At 54.3% G+C, this 17,280-nt stretch overlaps 1 protein-coding gene across 4 annotated transcripts in view; it reads right to left on the reverse strand.

The window, feature by feature from the left end:
- The window catches only part of TSPAN6 (tetraspanin 6), a 67,211-nt gene extending 50,585 nt beyond the window's left edge, over window positions 1-16,626 (reverse strand). The window contains exons 1-8 of one of the 4 annotated variants that reach the window (XM_053274413.1): window positions 16,139-16,620; window positions 13,112-13,300; window positions 11,363-11,437; window positions 9,115-9,213; window positions 8,279-8,428; window positions 6,847-6,930; window positions 4,518-4,620; window positions 1,595-3,603 (exon numbers count right to left, since the gene is read on the reverse strand). In XM_053274413.1, coding sequence (XP_053130388.1) covers window positions 4,552-4,620; window positions 6,847-6,930; window positions 8,279-8,428; window positions 9,115-9,213; window positions 11,363-11,437; window positions 13,112-13,300; window positions 16,139-16,225 — 753 coding nt within the window. In that variant the 5' untranslated portion in view covers window positions 16,226-16,620 and the 3' untranslated portion in view covers window positions 1,595-3,603; window positions 4,518-4,551. Of the gene's footprint in view, window positions 1-1,594; window positions 3,604-4,517; window positions 4,621-6,846; window positions 6,931-8,278; window positions 8,429-9,114; window positions 9,214-11,362; window positions 11,438-13,111; window positions 13,301-16,138 lie in introns of those variants that run through there. The other 3 variants (XM_053274415.1, XR_008311698.1, XM_053274414.1) reach the window with 3 other exon arrangements.
- Between the last annotated feature and the right edge of the window lie 654 nt (window positions 16,627-17,280).

Below are 17,280 nucleotides of genomic sequence, written 5' to 3' on the forward strand. Positions count from 1 at the left end.
AAAGCTCTCCTGCCACGCTCAAGCTGACCAGGGGCTTCCCAGACCTCGCCCTCCCGCATTTAGCTTCACTTAGTGGCTCAAGAAAAGGACAGGAAGGACTTTTCACCAGTTTCATTTCCCGTGATGATGGATCCCCTGGGCAGGTGACACAGGTAGCCTGGAGGCAAATTCTGGGCCATGCCTCGTCAGCCTCCTCCAGCTGACGCAGAAGCCACTCCAGTCATCACCCCAGAGGTTCTCCAGCCTGGGTCCCCAGGGGTTTGACTACAGCTCCTATCAGCCACAATGGCCAAAGGATGGGAGCTGTAGTAAAGGAAACAGCCTTCTAACGAGTCAGACCCTGGGTCCACCTGACTCAGGGATTTCTACCCAGACTGGCAGCGGCTTCTCTAGGGTCGCAGGCAGGAGTCGCCCTACCTGGAGATGCTGCCAGGGAGGGAACCTGGAACCAGTTGCAGAGGAGTGAGAGCAGGAGAGAGGGCCTGCCCTCAACTCCTGCCTGTGGGCTCCCCAGAGGCATCTGGTGGGCCGCTGTGCGACACAGGATGCTTGGCTAGCTGGGCCAACTTGGGCCTGATCCAGCAGGGCTGTTCCTATGTTCTTAATAGCATTTTTGCACTTATAGCTTTCTGTGCATAGCTTTCTTCCCCACCCGCTAAAGGGAGCATCTTACAGCACGCTCACGTGTAGCCTCCCATTCAAATGCACACCAGGGCAGCCCCTGCTTAGCAGAGGGGGCAAGTCCTGCCTGCTACCACCAGACTAGATCTCCCGAGAGCCCCCCCGTTAGCCCTCTTTGAGAGATGAGACCAGCACAACGCAGGGAGCGAGGGAGAGAGCTGTGTGCCTGTCGTCACCCAGCTCATCAGCAGCATCGGACAGGAGCCCTTGGCAGTCGTGTGGCCGTATCAGTCATTACCATTCACTGCACTAGCCGGAGGGAGGGAGGAACCTTTTCTTCACTACATCTTCCAATATACTCATAGCAGAAGTGCAACCTCGAGAGAAAGGGTCTGGCTCCCCCCACAGACAGCAGCACACAACTACACCTCTGTTTTAAAAGAAGAATCTGGAAAGGCCACAAAGGAGTCCCATGGAGCATGTCCACACACCCGGCCCCAACCCTACAAAAAGGCTAGCCAGCTCCTGTCACAACCAGCTAGTCTTCCTGACATCACAGGACCCTTGGGTCTTTGCAGACCTCGGATGGTTTCAGCTGTAACACCGCCCAGGTTTCAGAAAGTGTCGTTATTAAACTCTTAATTAGCTTCATTGCCACAAGTGTATTTGAATAGTCTGCTCTGCATTAATTCCGTCTACTGCTTTGGCCTTGAAACCTGTTAATATGATACATCTTCTGGTTTTGCTTTTAGTGAACATTTAGAAATGCCACCTTAATGACAGCAAATATTAAATGATCTGCCTAGGTTTTGTCTTCACTTTTGTCATGGAAGATCTTCCAAGGTCAGTGGAAGAAGTCTAAATTTCTCTCTCTCCGTTTTCCTTAAGTGCCTATGTGCATACAAGCAGCTCAGCAGCAAAGCCTTTCCCAGACAGAAACTGTTTCCAAGAATCATCAAACCAAACTATGAACTTAAAGAATATGTAATTTATTCCTTTATTTTCAAGAAAAGGAGGATTCCTATTTAGTACAAAAAGAAAAATCCACCAAGTGTTTAAAGCATCATTTAATACTGAGGATCAAAATCACGCCCCACCCAGAGGGGCAGTGACTGCTAAGGCTGAAGGGCCCCTCCACGGAGCCTTGTGAAACACACAAACACACACACAATGAGAGAGTGCACACACACACACTACAGTCCAATTAAAGGTTTATCATCAAAATACAACTTTTTAAATGTAATATAAAAACTTCAGCCAGAGACAGAAAAGAAGTCAAGGCACTATGGAGCACATGGCCCCAGGCGGAGAAGACTACACTTATTTCGACAGGCACAAACAATTCCCTTTCCGCCTCCCGTTTCCCATCAGTTCCGATTTCCAGGAGCCCGGCAGCAACTGAGCAAGAGCTGCTCCCCTCGCAAGGAAGGCCACAGGAGACGAAGAAGCTAGCAGGTTGCCTTCCTAGGAGAGCACGCAAGGAGGAGGCACCCTCAAGGATTCGGCGGCTTGGGTCTCCAGAGGTTGTTTAACTACAATTCCCATCATCCCCTTTGGCCATGGTGGCGGAGGATGGTGGGAGTTGTAGTCCAAGACCTGGGAGCAATTCTGGAGAAGACGCACCCTTCTCTGGGGGAACCCATGAAATGGCTTACAAGCGTCATCCTCTCCCAATATATATATTTTTGCTCTCTCACTTTGACTCTTGGCCAGAAATGTTCCGGCCAGGACTTGGGAGCAGGTTTAGTGTTCATTAAACGGAAGCAAGTGTGCAAATATGGCCTTAGTGTTCCCTCAGGTGCCGTGCTTCACTGGGCCATCCAGAACCCAATGGCAGGGAGGCGAGCTGACTACACGTCAATGCCCAGGCACTAATTCATTCATTCATTCATTCAGGTATCCATGATTTATGCAGTAGATTTGCCCCCCGCCTTCCCATCGACTCAGGGTGGACAGTGGACACTGCTTATATGCCAGGCCACTGGCAGACCGGGGGTGGCGGGAGCAGGTAGAGAGAGAGCCCACCCTGCTCCCAGAAGACCGACGGGCTCAGGCTTCAGCAAGACTCCAGAGGAAGCGGATTTCAAAGCCGGAAAGGCAGGCAGGTAGGCGGCCTCCCTGTGTGCATGAACGCATTCCTGATCAAACTTCAAGGTCATGGTGAACACGCACAGGAGGCGGAGGCGGAGGCGGAGGCGCAGCGAAGCCGGGCTTCCTCGGTCTTCACTAGCATCTTGAAGAGAGTCAGTGCAGACCCCGGAGCACCAAGGCCACGGGCGCCTCACCAGCCGCATTGGGTGCCTTCAGACTGGCTTCCAGGGCGTCCCTGGGAAAGAGGCACACTGCTGCAGTCTGGCCGTGGGGCACAGCTGGGGAGGCTCAAAGTCCAGGGCACACTTGTCCTGCTTACTTTGGTTCCGGTGTGCAGGAGAAAGAGGCACACGAGAGGTGGAAAGGGCATCTAACAAAGAGCAGCAGCTTTTGTCTGTGAAATGGGAAACCGCTCCATGCTTCCTCCAAGAACTCAGAATCCCTTTTTGCGGGCACATTAGTCCTCCGGGATGTTCTAGCTGGACTGGAAAGCAAATTCCACTGCTCCTGGGGGTAGGGGGTGTGCAGTAAGCCACTATCCCTCCCTGAAGGATGCAGCCAGTGGTCCCTCTAACAGGGATTCCCAGATGTGGTGGACTACAACTCCCAGAATCCAGTCAAAGGCCAATGCAGCTGGGGATGCTGGGCACTGTAGTCAACAACATCTGGGAATCCCTGTTAGAGGGACCACTGGATGTAGCCAACTGCCTTAACACTAATGGTGTCGCAACTGTGACAGCATCCCAAGAGGAGAACACAGCTCTTCCTATGCTCAGTCCCCAAAAATCAGGTTCAGAAGAGATCAAAGAGGATTTCAGCAGGCTGGGTCTGCCAATGAAGTGGTTCCCAAAAGATTTGTTTTTTCCCCAAAAAAGGAAGTGTCCCAAAATTCTGAAACCAAAGAACAGAAAACAAATTAGAGATGGAAAGGGTGGAATTCCAGCCATTCCAGTGTAAATCCACCACCAAGTGGCGGAAGAGTCAGCATTCCAGCAAATACACCAGCACAGCAGCAAAGAAGGATCTGCAGGTGTGGTTTTGCTTCCACTAATTAGGCAGCCATGGCCACACCGTCTCCCACCCCAGCTGGGAAGCCCAGCCCAAGACACGGGATGCCAATCCCAGCCTAACTTCACAGGGGGGAGGGGCTGTAAATGAAAACTAGATTTCTCCAGGCGTGGATTCATGCAAGAGAAATTCTGTGTCCAGTGTCAAAAACTGCTCTTGCATGAAACCACACCAGATACAGGGCTGCAAATAGCTTCAGTTGCGGTTCTGCAGCTTGGCTCCCCAGATGTTGCTGGATGACACCCCCCACGGCAAGCCTGCCCCAGGGGGCGGGACTGCAGCTCGGTGGCTGAGCACCTCCGTGGCAGGCAGAAGGTCCCACGTCCAAGTTCAGTCTCTGACACCTCCAGGCAGGGCTGGGAGAGAGTCTGCCTGAAACCCTGGAGGGCCGCTGCCAGCCAGGGTGAACCAGGGGGAAGGGGACCTTGCCTCTCCAGCTCTTGCTGCACTGCAGCACAGTAGGTTGTGCCTGGGGATGATGGGAGTTGTAGTTCAGCAACAGCTGGAGAGCCCAGCTGGCCTACCCTGGTGCAGACAGGACTGAGCGAGAGCAACTTCTGGCCTGCAGGCAGCTTCCTGGGGAAGGTGGGAGCTGCAGTCCGGCAACATCCTGGGAGCCCGCTTTAAGAACCCCCGACTCAAGTCCCTGGACTGTTCCTCCGTCCCGAACGGCATCCACCCAGGTCAGTGTGCCACTCTACCCGAGGGATGGAGCTGCGTATGCCAGCAAAGAGTACCTCGTGGTGGGTTGAAGACGGGCAGGTCCTCAAGTTAAACCATCTCGTACTGATTATTTGTGATGGAGCGGGAGAGGCAACAGGCAAGGAAGATCCCAACCAACTAAACGGGAGAGCAGAAGAAAGAGGGAGGCAGGGTTAACTGGACTGCGGCTAGCTAAAGGCTGGGTAGTGCACATTCTCTGCCTCCAGCCTCTCAGCCAACCGCGGTGGCTGGGCAAAAGATCAAGACCAACTGAGCCGCCGGCTGTTTGTACAAGCTAAAATTAGGATGCGGTTTTGAAAGACAGACAACTCCCCTACATCCCAACAACTGATTTGATTCCCTCTTCGGCGTCGATAAGGCAAAGACAACCCAGACGGATATGAAACCCTCGGCATTCATCCCACTCAGGCCAGCTCTGTGAAGCACCCACAGCGCTGCCAGTTTCACAGAGATCATAGCAGCATCTTAGCCTAGCCTGTGAGGTGGTTATCAGCAAACAGAAGCGGAATCACGGTGCTTGCGGAGAGCGTGCAAGGCAGACTTTGAGCTGTTCTCCACGTTAGGCAGGAAATGCACCCTGAAGACGCTGAATAAAATATTAAACCTCCTGACATCACACAGGCTCTTCCCTCCAGACTCAGAGAGGGGGGCAACAGAAGCTACAGATGGACTCGAGGCCAGCAGATGGTAGAAAGCCACAGACCCACCCAGAGAAGCAGCTCTGGTCCAACTGCGGACGCTGCCCTTTCAGGATGGGGAGATGTCATGTTCCCGAATGCTCTCCAATGTGAAACCCTGCCCGCATACGGCAAGCCAACACACATCAGGGAAAGGGATTTGTTCCCCCACAAGGCAGCATTCGAAAGTATGACCTCGGCTCCAGCCTGAAGGGGCAGGGTCCCAAGCTCTACCACCTGGCTCAGTGCAATCCATATGAAAAACACCTCTTACTGTTGAGGTCTGAATGGAACGATACACACTTTTGCTTTTTTCAGCTTGGGAACTGCAGCCCTGGCAGATATTCAAGGGGAAACTTCACCGGAAAATCCCCCAAGTATCTAAAGCTCGAGTTGTGTTTTGCCAAAAGGCCAACTAACTATGCCCATTTGCAGGGGAAACGGGGCCCAAGGTGGATCTGGGTCATCTCCTCTAGAAGGCACACAGATGGCACCGCTAGCATGACGATACACTACAGCCAGGCCGATCACATCCACAGCCCTGTAGGCGTCGCAAGCCCAGAGGCAGACAGGGCTCTTGGAAAGGAAAACTCAGAACTGCACGATGGAATCTGAGCCCAATTCATGCATGTGTGGCATGCAGCACTAAAAGCCACACCGGCGCATTTGTCTTGGCTGTACCCACACACTTTGTGGCATAGAATCTCACTCATTCCATCTCACATTAGAAGCCTGCAAAGAGAGGGAGAAAATCCTCCAAACTGGGAATTAGCACCGTTGCAGAAGAGAATTAGATTCACTGGGGAAGACTCTGTGGGGAGCAGCAGTGGAGTCTGGGGGAAGAAGCTTCTTTGGCAGGGGGAGGAGGAGAAGTGTCCACTGTCCAGGGTCTGGGTCCTAGGGGAGCCTGGGCTACTCACTCGGCTGTTCTCGTGGTTCATCAGTCACCTTTTACATCATCTCACACAGCGTGCGGCTCTCCAGGTGTTGAACTACAACTCCCATCACCCCCAGCCAGAACTTATCCCAGCTGAAGATGATGGGAGTTGTAGTCCAGCAACATCTGGAGCGTCACATATAGCTTACCCTGAAACATAACGCAACTTTTGCAGGACTTGAATTTCTGAACGGCACACGTGTCCTTTTGGAAATGCACGTTGTCTGTCTGGCTGCACATGTTGTAGAGGCCCAGGATGTGGCCAGGGCTCCACAGAACCAAGCAAGAATTGAGATTTACTTCCCGACATGGGAAGTATGCTAGCCGACAGGGCGTCTCCCTGAATTGCTCAAACCCTTGTTCTAGTTGCTCGGCAGGTGGGTCTACTCAAAGAATCCAACTCCCTGCAAGATTTGGCAACCAACCGTGCGTGTGACAAGGCTGTGCTGCTGCCAGCGACGTGCTGAAGATAGCAGATTGCCACACGCCACCTGCATATTCATGCCATGGAGGGCAACCTGGCCACCTGCATGCCTGGCTAGAAGCCAACAATCTACACTCTCTCAGAGAAAATGGAAGGTCTAATCAGCAGAGTAGCTGAGCTGACTTCCTCCACAAAGCGTGCTGTGCCCTTTGTACTCAGATAAGCCAGGACCGAAAGGGAGAAAAGAGCAAGGCAAACCCATTAGGAAAGAGGAAGGTTAGACTCAAGTGCTCTCCGACTCGTACCTGGAAGCAAGCCGTGCCAAAGGCAATCCCAGCGACAATGCCCATTTCGGACTCCATTGTTTTTATCACCAGGTTGTAACAACCCTACGGAGGGGAGAAAAATAAATACATGTGTTCAGAAGAGCTTCAAAGTCATCCCTGCCCGTGAAAAACAAACACAGCCCTCAAGTCCTAGAAAAAAAGACTGAGGCATCTCAAGTTAGCCAAGGATGCAGTGATAAACATGCCCTTTGATCTCCCCCATGGGAACATAGGAAGCTGATATAGATGGAGTCTGACCATTGGTCCATCTATGATCTATCTATCTATCAGATTTGTACACTGCCCCAAGCTTTTGTCTCTGGGCGGTTAACAACAGCATAGAACAAGTTTAAAACATGTACAAAAACTTAAAACAATTGAACAATTTAAAAATAAACCAGAGATTAAAACCTAAAAAATTTAGGAAGCTGAGAAAACTTGGGTGAAGAGGTGGGTTTTCATGTGTTTTTTGAAAATTGCCAGAGATGGTGAGGATCGTATCTCAACAGGGAGCGCATTCCACAATCTCGGAATCTTCCAGGGCTCACACATGCAGCCTCCTATTCAAATGCAACCAGGATGGACCCTGCTTAGCTACAAATCATGCTTGCGACCACAAGCTCTCAATGGCAACAGGATGCCTCCAAATCCCAGTGGCTGGGGGCGACAGCAGGTGAGGGGGCATGCCCCTCTCCTGTTTGGGGGCTTCCCAGAGGAGTCTGGTGGGCCCCTGTGGGAAACATGATGCTGCCCGAGAGGGGCTTGAGCCTGATCCTGCAGGGCTGTTCTTATGTGGTTGCAGGCAAGCAGTGCTTTGGTCTGAGGAGACGCTCGCCCTGTTCTTCATCCCCTCCTCCACGGCACCTCGAACAAGAGAGGAAAAGGGAGGAGAGCTGGCCTTGCAGCAGCAAGCATGGCTAGTCGCCTTTGCTAAAAAGGGTTCACCCTGGTTTGCATTTGAATGGGAGACTACATGGGTGAACACTGTAAGATATTCCCCTAAGGGACTGGGCGGCTCTGGAAAGAGCATGGAGAAGGTTCCGAGTTCCCTCCTCCCTGGCAGCATCTCCAAGTCAGGGCTGAGGGAGACTCCCGCCTGAAACCTTGGAGAAGCCACTGCCAGTCTGGGTAGACCATCCTGAGCTAGATGAACCAAGGGTCTGACTCGGTATATGGCAGCTTCCTATGTAACAGCTGGACCAGTGTTCCCTCTAACAGGGATTCCCAGATGTCGCTGACTACAACACCCAGAATCCCCAAGCAGAAGCCATTGCAGCTGGGGATTCTGGGAGTTGTGGTCTACAGCATCTGGGAATCCCTGTGAGAGGGGGCACTGGGCTGGACCCTCCACTCGAGGCCCGACCTCATGGCTTTAACAGCAACCCCAGGAGCGCAGCCTCGGTTGGCTTACGTTCACATAGACCTTCCCCTGCAAGGTGGCTTTATCCTTCAGGTCGGTGCAGTTCTCTCTGGACCTGCAGCAGCTCCCGGGCATGCCGTCCTGCTTGAAGTAGGCAGTTTCCTCCCAGTCAGTGTAACTCACCACGCCACAGCAGTGCAGCTGTTCAGAAACAGAAGGGGGAGGGAGGGAGACACCGTGAGGCTGGCAGGCCCCATGCCCCTGCCGGAAACACACACACACACTATGGACCTGCAGGCGGGAGGGGAAGGCGAGTGTTGTGGGTACTGCTTGCTTGTAGTACTGCGCCCAGTTCTGGGCCTGCATTTTAAGAGGAGGCCATTGGTCAACTGGGGGGCATTTCGAGGAGGGCAGCAGAGATGGTGAGGGATCTGGAAACCAAGTCCTACGCAGAATGGTTCTCTGGTGCTCGCGAGGGCAGAACAGGGACTTAAAGGGTCGAAATGACAAGGAAGCAGGTTGAGGCTAGACCTTGGGAGGAATTCCTAGCTGGCCAACCGACTCAACTGTCTACCTTCGCAGGGGTGGATGCCCAGTAAGGCGTCCCTAGTTCTATGGTGGACTCTGCCTCGCTGGGGGTTTCCAGACAGAGGATGGGCGGCTGCCTGCCTGGGATGCCGTAGGAGATCCCTGTACGGAGCAAGGGGCTGAACTGGGAGGCCAGCCAAGGTCCCGCCCAACTGCAAATCTGATGGCTGCAGCAAGATGCAATGCTGCAGCTTTGAATGGGCTTCATCTTCCACAGCTGGCATGCCGCAAACAGGAGCGGGGAGAACCCCTGCAGGCCCACTCGCTACGCCACACACCAGACTCAGGCGGGCACTCACCGTGCTCTGGATGGTGTCGACGGCCCGGCTGCGCTCCGTTCCAGCCCCACTGTAGTCCTTCACAGCGGTCTCAAAGTTACTCTTGAAGCTGTTCTTAATCTGCAGAGTAAGGAGAGATCACTGGAGGTCTTCACAGAGAGCCCTGTCACAGATTCCTGTGTCAAGAAAACGCCTTCTTCGCCATGAGCCCCACCGCCCAAGGCGATCATCTGGAGAGGTCCGTCTGCAGTTGCCACCGGCTTGTCTGGTGGCTACTCAGGAACAGGGCCTTCTCCGTTGCTGCCCCGAGGCTTTGGAACACACTTCCTGCTGAAATAAGAGCCTCCCCATCTCTTGCAACTTCTAAAAGGGCAGTCAAGACACATTTGCTCACCTAGGCTTTTAATTAGATACTGTTTTAAATAGTTTTAATGTTTTGAATTTTAAATTGTTGTAATGTTTCAACCCTTTTATTTGTTGTTTTGATGTAAACCGCACAGAGACTTGTGTTTTGGGCGGTATACAAATGTTAAATATAAATAAATAAATAAACAAACACAAACAAACAAACAGAAGGCCATGATGGCAGCAAGTGGGGGCCCAAGGCGAGAAGCCTAACCATCCAAAAAAAGTGAGGCAACCAATCAGAACTTTGGGAGCAGCTGCCACTCTCCAGGCTGTCTGCTTCTCCCGCCTCCCTCTAGAGCCAGACGGTTCTGACACAGCTTGGTGGCAGCAGTTAGAGGAAAGGGGGCCCCGCAACCGGACCTCGGGGAGGCTCTGGCAAGCCTTCTCCGGCTCAAGAGAATTTCTAACAACAGATTTTAAAGCCCAGTGCTGGGAGAGTCAGGACAGACAAAAGTCAGTCCTTCTTGACACAACGTGTAGTTAAACTGTGGAACCGGCTGCTGCCAAGCCTGACAGTTGGAGAAAGGGGTCAGACACAGTCATGGACGACAGCAGGGCTGCCACTGGCTACTAGCCTGGGTAGTTGGATGCTTTGCTCAGGACCAGAGGAGGCACGTTGCTGCCTCCGAACACCAGGCGACAGGGAGCCCCAACAAGAGAGGGTGTTGCCCTCTTCCCCCCACTTGTGGCACTCCCAGATGCACCTGGTTGCTTGAAGCAGGATCTGGCCTGGATGGGCCTTTGGCCTGATCCAGCAGGGCCTTTTCATACGTCCCTATGTCCTCTGATCATTCAACTAAACACGGCAGCTTGAAATTCTGAACTAGAAGAACAGCTGGCCTTGTAAAGCTTGCTCTGCTGGAACAGGCAAGTTCTCCAGATGCTGCAGCCATGTTACAAAATCAGTCCCTTGCAGCAAGTGAAGCCAAAGGAGATTCCCTCCCTCAACAGCAGCAAGAATTGGATGGCTATGAACAGACAGCGAATCTGACCAAGGGATCTGTGGGCAGACACAGATTCCCATTTTAAAGCAAAGGAAGCCGACTTCCCTGCACCCCCCTCGGCCCGACACAGTACGCTTGGCATGAACGAAAGCTCCAGCTGTCATGGCCCTGTGGCATTTGGGGGAGAGCGGTGAAGTGCCCATATCCAACCAAGAACCTTTTCTTGAAGGAGCAACCGTAACTCAGTGGCAGAGCTCATGATTTGCATGTAAAATAATTCAATCCTTGGCATCTCCGGGTAGGGCTGGGCAAGACCGTCCTCTGAAACCCTGCCTCAGGGAGGACAAGTCTATCAATGGCTACCAGTCGGAGGGCTACCGGCCACCTCCCGCCTCAAAGGCAAGATGCCTCAAAATACCAGTTGCAGAGGAGTCACAGCAGGAGGGAGGGCCTGCCCTTGGCCCTTGCCAGTGGGCTTCCCAGAGGCATCTGGCGGACCACTGTGTGAAACAGGATGCTAGACTAGATGGGCCTCCTTGGGCTTGATCCAGAACGGATTTTCTTAAGTCAGTGCAGGCGATACTGAGCAAAAGGGACCAGTGGCCTCTGGTTCATTGCAAGGCAGCTTCCTATGCGCAAACCTCAAACTGACCCTTGCTTCATTCATTTCAAAGAGTCATTTTTAACAAGTTCTTTAAGCAATTTGTTAAAGGAGGTAGCATACTCTAGGACTGGATGTTTTTAAACCTTTCTGCTGGTCGAGTGTTGATCCTTGAGTTTAGAACACTACACCGAACTCAACGGCGCGCACACTATTTTTGGTGAAAGCAGGATACAGCCCACTGTGTGCCCCCCAAAGTAAGAAAAGCAGCGCAGCAAAATCAAAGCGCAAGAGGAGAAGAACTCGAGACGCTCACCTCATGCCTGAAGACAAAGCCCACAATGGCAGCCACCAGCACCACAAGGAAGATGAGGGTTAAGAACATGGCATACTGTGGACAGAAAGGAGGAATCAGAACCAGGAAGACAAGGCCCTGCTACTCACGGCCCATGCTGGAAATCCACACAGGGCACATCCTCACCTCAGCCGCCATCACAGGGCAGGCTGGGCTAGGGTTACCTTCTGCAATTCCACCTCTGGAGGAAAAGCCCTTGCATGAGCCGAGTTTGATCATGTCAAAGTTGCCTTCAGTTGAGCCGCTTGGATCAGGGCTGAGGCTGCATCCCTCTCACTAAGAGGGTGCATAAAGGGGTCCTCTTAGATGGGCTGGAGCTGCAGAAGTTCCCAGGATACCAATACATGCGATTCAAAACAGCCTCTCTGAAGCGAGTGGGCAAAGTAATGCAGGATGTAGCTGTATGACCTACCAGTGGATGTGGTGAATGCAGCATATTCTGAGATATTTAAAAAAGGTGGGGGGGGATACACACACACACACACACACACACACACACACACACACACACAGGAATTGCTCATAATACCTGGTGCTTGCACCTCGAAGACACACTGCTCCCAATTCCCAAGATCCCCTTAACTGTCAAAATCCTAGGATGAAGTCTAAAATGACACTCTTATCTTAAACACTACTGCTAGTTTGTGAGTAGGGTTATGCATGTGTGTGTCTGTGTACACACACACACTCCCTTTCGAGCATGTCTGGTTTTCTTTATGCAATAACTGTATTTGAAACACACACACACACACTTCCCGACTGACGTTTAGCTGTGGGGCTGAACTTTGCCAACGTTTCTTATCAGGCATTTGCACTCAATTCCGGCCCCCAGAATTACAGGACTGAAGAATACTCTGGCACCAGCCACTGTGGAACGGTTCGTGGCAGCTTCAAGAAGTCCTACACCAGCAAAGGAGATGTGACCGTGAAGGCGCGACAGATCCGTCCCCAGGTCCTCCTGGCTTCCCCACCACTCCCCTCCTGCTCTCGTCTCTCTCCCTTGTGTCCATTCTAGATCCTGGGCACACTGGAGCAAGGAGATTTCTCATCGCTTGGTGAAGTGCAGAGTACAGAAACGGTGTTGGATAGAGAATAAAGATTTTTATGAGCTCTGTTTACCCCGAAAGACTCAAGGCCTCTGTACAGGAAGCTTGGCGTCAAATGCTGGTGCAAGCCCAAGCAAGTGCAAGGGGAAGCCCGTTGTCTGCGCTCTTTCTGACGTTGCTTAGTACAAGCTGGACCAAGTTCCGTGCTTGCGGAAGAGAGCTGGTCTCGTGGCAGCGAGCACGAGTGGTCTCCTTTGCTAAGCACGGTCTGCCTTGCTTTGCATTTGGATGAGACTACATGTGAGCCCTGTAAAGGATATCCCCTGGGGGATGGGCCATAACTCAGGGGCAGTGTACCCTCCCAGGCTGAATCCACAGGTGCACATACTGCCTTGATACGGCTACCCAGAACAAAACTCATTCTGCACAGAGGTGCGGGGTGGGGAGGAATGAGCGGGACCACTGCCTTAAGTGGCGCAGCGGGGAAATGCTTGACTGACAAGCAGAAGGTTGTCAGTTCGAATCCCCACTGGTATGTTTCCCAGACTATGGGGAAACACCTCTATCAGGCAGCAGCGAGACAGGAAGATGCTGGAAGGCATCATCTCATACTGTGCGGGAGGAGGCCATGGTCAACTCCTCCGAGCAAAGAACAGCTGCTTACCAGTTTCAGCATCCATGTGCTTCCCCGGCAGGTGGCAAAACAACCGAAGGTGCCCAGGAGGATGATAACGGCGCCCGTGCCAATCAGGACGTAGGGGACGTTGGTGGCGTTCTCATTCAACAGGGAGAAAAACACTTCCAGGCTCACCTTCCCCCAGATGCCAATGCCCAGGAGGACGATGCCAGAGAACTGGAGAAAGGAGAAAGAGCGGGAAAGAGGGTCAGCCAGCAAAATCGGCCATCTGCAAAGGCTTCTGCAGAAACGAACTCGCCGTCACCTGCTGACAGAGGACAGGCACAACATGCAACTCATCACAAGTTCACGCCCTGTTAATCCACACTAATAATCAGCACTGCCACCTAGGCACTCGCTCATCACCTGCGTCCCATCAGCAGGCACTGAAAAGCTGGGAGGGAAGCCACGCTTCCTACACACTCACCTGATAACAGGAGGATGTAAGGATGCGAATGGGCAACCAGGCAGCTTCTAAGTCCTTGAATGGGCACTTGGACCCTGAAACCACGAGCTCCGTGCTTGACTTCTGCTGGAAGACTCCCTCCATTTTGTGTCTCATTTGCACGAGGAGGTTGGCCGAGACCTCCCTTAGGGCAGAGGCTGGCCCAACTTTGGGTCCCCAGATGTTGGACTACCATTTCCATCATCCCCAACCATTGTGGCTGTGATGAGAGGAGAGCTGGTCTTGTGGTAGCAAGCATGACTTGTCCCCTTTGCTAAGCAGGGCCTGCCCTGGTCTGCATTTCAATGGGAGTCTACATGTATTCACTGCAGGTATTCCCCTCTGCCGCTCTGGGAAGAGGAACCTTCTGCATGCAAGCAGGCAGGCGCAAGTTCCCTCCCTGGCAGCATCTCCAAGCGAGGGCTGAAGGAGACTCCTGCCTGCCACCCTGGAGAAGCTGCTGCCAGTCTGTGTAGGCAATAGTGAGCTAGATGAACCAAGGGTTTTCCCTTGGTTTTCGAGGAACACTTTCCTCAAGGAAAGTGTTTTCTCCACTCTGGAAGTCTGCATCGCTCACCCCCATGCCATCCTTCAAAAGCATGCAGAGGAGGAGGCTTCAGAGAGCTCCCCTTCTATCCCTCACTTGCAAACACAAAAGGAAGAAGGGACAGCACCTGCGGGGGTGGGGGGGGCACGGGGGGGTGTGACACGGCCCCCCTGGGACTGCCACACTCACCTGGCTCAGAAGCCTGATGCAGCAGCAGCAGCAGCAACAGGGAAAGGAAAGGAGAGGATTACTGAGTGCATTCCGCAGGTTATTTGTTATTCTGTTATTCACCGACAAGGGCCCACAAAGCAAGCAGAAAGGACACCAAAGGAAGCGGGGAAAGCACAGCAGTGGCCGGAGGGGGAAGCAGACCGGCTGCCACATCTGTATGCAATCCTCTTTTGTTGCTGCCTTCCTGTGCCCAGAGGGAGAGGGGGAGGCCAGCTGGAGGGTTCCAAGGAGGGGGGCAAACAGAGAGGAGAGCTGGTCGGGTGGCAGCAAGCATGACTTGTCCCCTTAGCTAAGCAGGGTCCACCCTGGTTGCATTTGAATGGGAGACCACATGTGAGCTCTGTAAGATCTTCCCCTCAGGGGATGATGGGGCCACTCTGGGAAGAACACCTGCCTGCTTGCCTGCAGAAGGCTCCAAGTCCCACCCCCCACCCCACCCCACCCCACCCCACCCCGCAAGCATTTCCAAGATAGGGCTGAGGGAGAATCCTGCTGCAACCCTGGAGAAGCCGCTGCCAGTCTGGGTACACAATGCTGAGCTAGATGGACCAAGGGTCTGACTCAGTATATGGCAGCTTCCTAATTTCTTGCAAGTGGTGGAGGGTCTGTTCTATCAAGCCCTAGACAGGTGGGGAGGGAGAACAGCTGCTGTATTCCTCTCAGCAAGGGGGAGGCTGAAATGCATTAGTTGTCTTTGCAGGTATAGGAGGTGGAGTCAGGACAGTGTGGGGTGGGAGGGCTGTTATGGGGGGCCTGCAGTGCAAAGGGAAGGGAGGCCCAAGGGTCCCCCTGCAGAGCATTACAGCAGACTCTCCGAGAGATTATTCACAGCTCTATTGCTTTTCATTCTCACAGCAGTTTGAAGGGGAAAGGAGCAAGACGATGCTCTGTCCCGAGAAGCAGGGAAGGGAGGGGGTCTGCCTTACAATGCTCTAAGGGGGGGGGGATGCTGCCCATGTCATGGAGGGGGGAAGAGCTGGGGGTCTGTGGAATCGGGGAGCGGCCCCCATTGTCTGCAGGGCTGGCCTGGCAGAGGCACTCTGTCTGCCCCATCACGGTCTTAACGGCATGGGGCAGGATTTGCCTTCGTGGCTGGTGCGGGTGTGCAGTCCGGTCCACTGTCCTGCTGCAGTGCTGGTCCTCGATCTTGGGTCCGCAGTTGATCTTGGACTACAACCCCCATCATCCCCAGCCACAACGGTGGAAAGGAGGTGTCACCCAACAACATCTGGGGGCCCAAGAGCCCCCTTCCCATAGGGGCAGAGGCAGTGGCAGCATTGCCAGGAGGAGAAGCAGCAAGCTGGCCCCATGGCTGCCGGTGGGGTGGGGAGAGGAGAGGAGCGGGGGTCACTCCTGCCCACCCTACAGGAATGAGGAGTTCCAAGTGGGGCTGGGGAGGATGCATGTGGGGGTCAGGGAGGAAGTTGGCCCTCAGCTTGCCTGGGGGGCTGCCCCATTGTTAAGGGGCCCTGGAAGGGGCAAGGGGGTGGGTATGCATGCTACGGGAATGCTGGGGGGGGCACAGAGGTGGGTGGAGGACCCCTCTGCCTGTCCCAGGGCGCTCCCCGGGTTCGGGGAGGGGGCACTCCAGCTCAGTGGGGTTGGGGGGCACAGAGTGGGGCTGCAACGTGAATATGGGGCACAGGCTAGGGCCGCCCCCACCTGGTGCTGCTCCCCATGGAAGGGGAGGGGAGGGGAGGGGAGGCAGCCTACCCTATGGGGGGGCTGCCCCATTGTTCCCGGGGGCGGGGGGCAGCCACGGCCGCCACGGCCCCCCCGGCCAGAAGCTCACCCAGAAGACGGTGGTGTAGACGAGGAGGACGCTCTTGAGGCAGGTGATGACCGGCTTGGTCTGCAGCCTCCGCGAAGGGGACGCCATGCCGCCCTCCTCCAGCTCTCCAGCTGCTGCTGCTGCCGCCGCCGCCGGAAAGAGACGAAACTGCCCGGAAGTCGCCGAACAGAGACCAGCGCCTCAGCCCGGCCTCGCCCACGACGGGCCCTGCCGGAGCCAGCCGAGCTCCGCCGGAGGTTGCCGAGAGGGAGCCCGGCTCTTTCCCCGCCCTCCCAGGGCGCCACGTAGCGCCTCTCCGGAAGCTGCCCAAAGGCGAGCAAGCTCCGCCCCTCTCCTTCCCCAGCCCCTCACTGCTTCTGAGCATGCGCGGAAGAGCCGCAAGGTCCTGGAGAGACCGAGAGAGGCGCCTCATTCATTGGCCGCTGGGAAGCGCGGACTGGTCGGGGCGCGTCTAGTTTCTGCCAGTAGATGGCGCCAAACGGGAGCGAATCCGGGTTGGGGAGGATCCGGTTCTCAGGGCTCCGGCGGGCGCTTTAATCCCTCCTCCCTCCCTCCCTCCCTGGCGTGTTTTAACAGCTGCATTCAATCCCAGCAAGCAACTGCAGCTTTCCTGGCACGAAGCGGAGAAAAGAACTTCACCTGGTGGAGCTCTGCCTGCCGAGCAGGTGGCAAACCGCAAGGGCACTTTAGGAGGCTGCTGCTCGTCTCCCTACGCGGCAAGTTCGAAACCGCATCTCTTTCTTCCTCTGCCCTCCCGCGCCTTTGGCGTGCAGTCAGCCTGGTGCACATGCTCCTCATCATCATCATGCCCTTGGCATGTGTTTAAATGGAGCCATCTTTAAATGGCAACCACCTTCAGGGCTGAACTAATCTGTGATGTCAGTCAGAGGCGCATGAACGTACCCCCCATTCCCCCCCCCCCAAGGGCAGCAATGGGGGTGTAATTTGGATCAAGACTGCATCCTGGGGAGGGGGGGTAGGAGGACCCCCCTGCACTGTGGCCCCCGCCCAGCTCTAAGCTCTTCATAACTGCTGCTGCTTGCTGAAGAAGGAAAGGCGTCCGTGCAGGGAGAGAGATGGTGCCCTTCTGGTGGCTTCCCCAGTGGCCAGAATTGCAGCCCCTTCCTCCCAGGCCAGGCTCA

The sequence above is a fragment of the Hemicordylus capensis genome, chromosome 11 (genome assembly GCF_027244095.1).
Source record: "Hemicordylus capensis ecotype Gifberg chromosome 11, rHemCap1.1.pri, whole genome shotgun sequence".
Lineage (NCBI taxonomy): Eukaryota > Metazoa > Chordata > Lepidosauria > Squamata > Cordylidae > Hemicordylus > Hemicordylus capensis.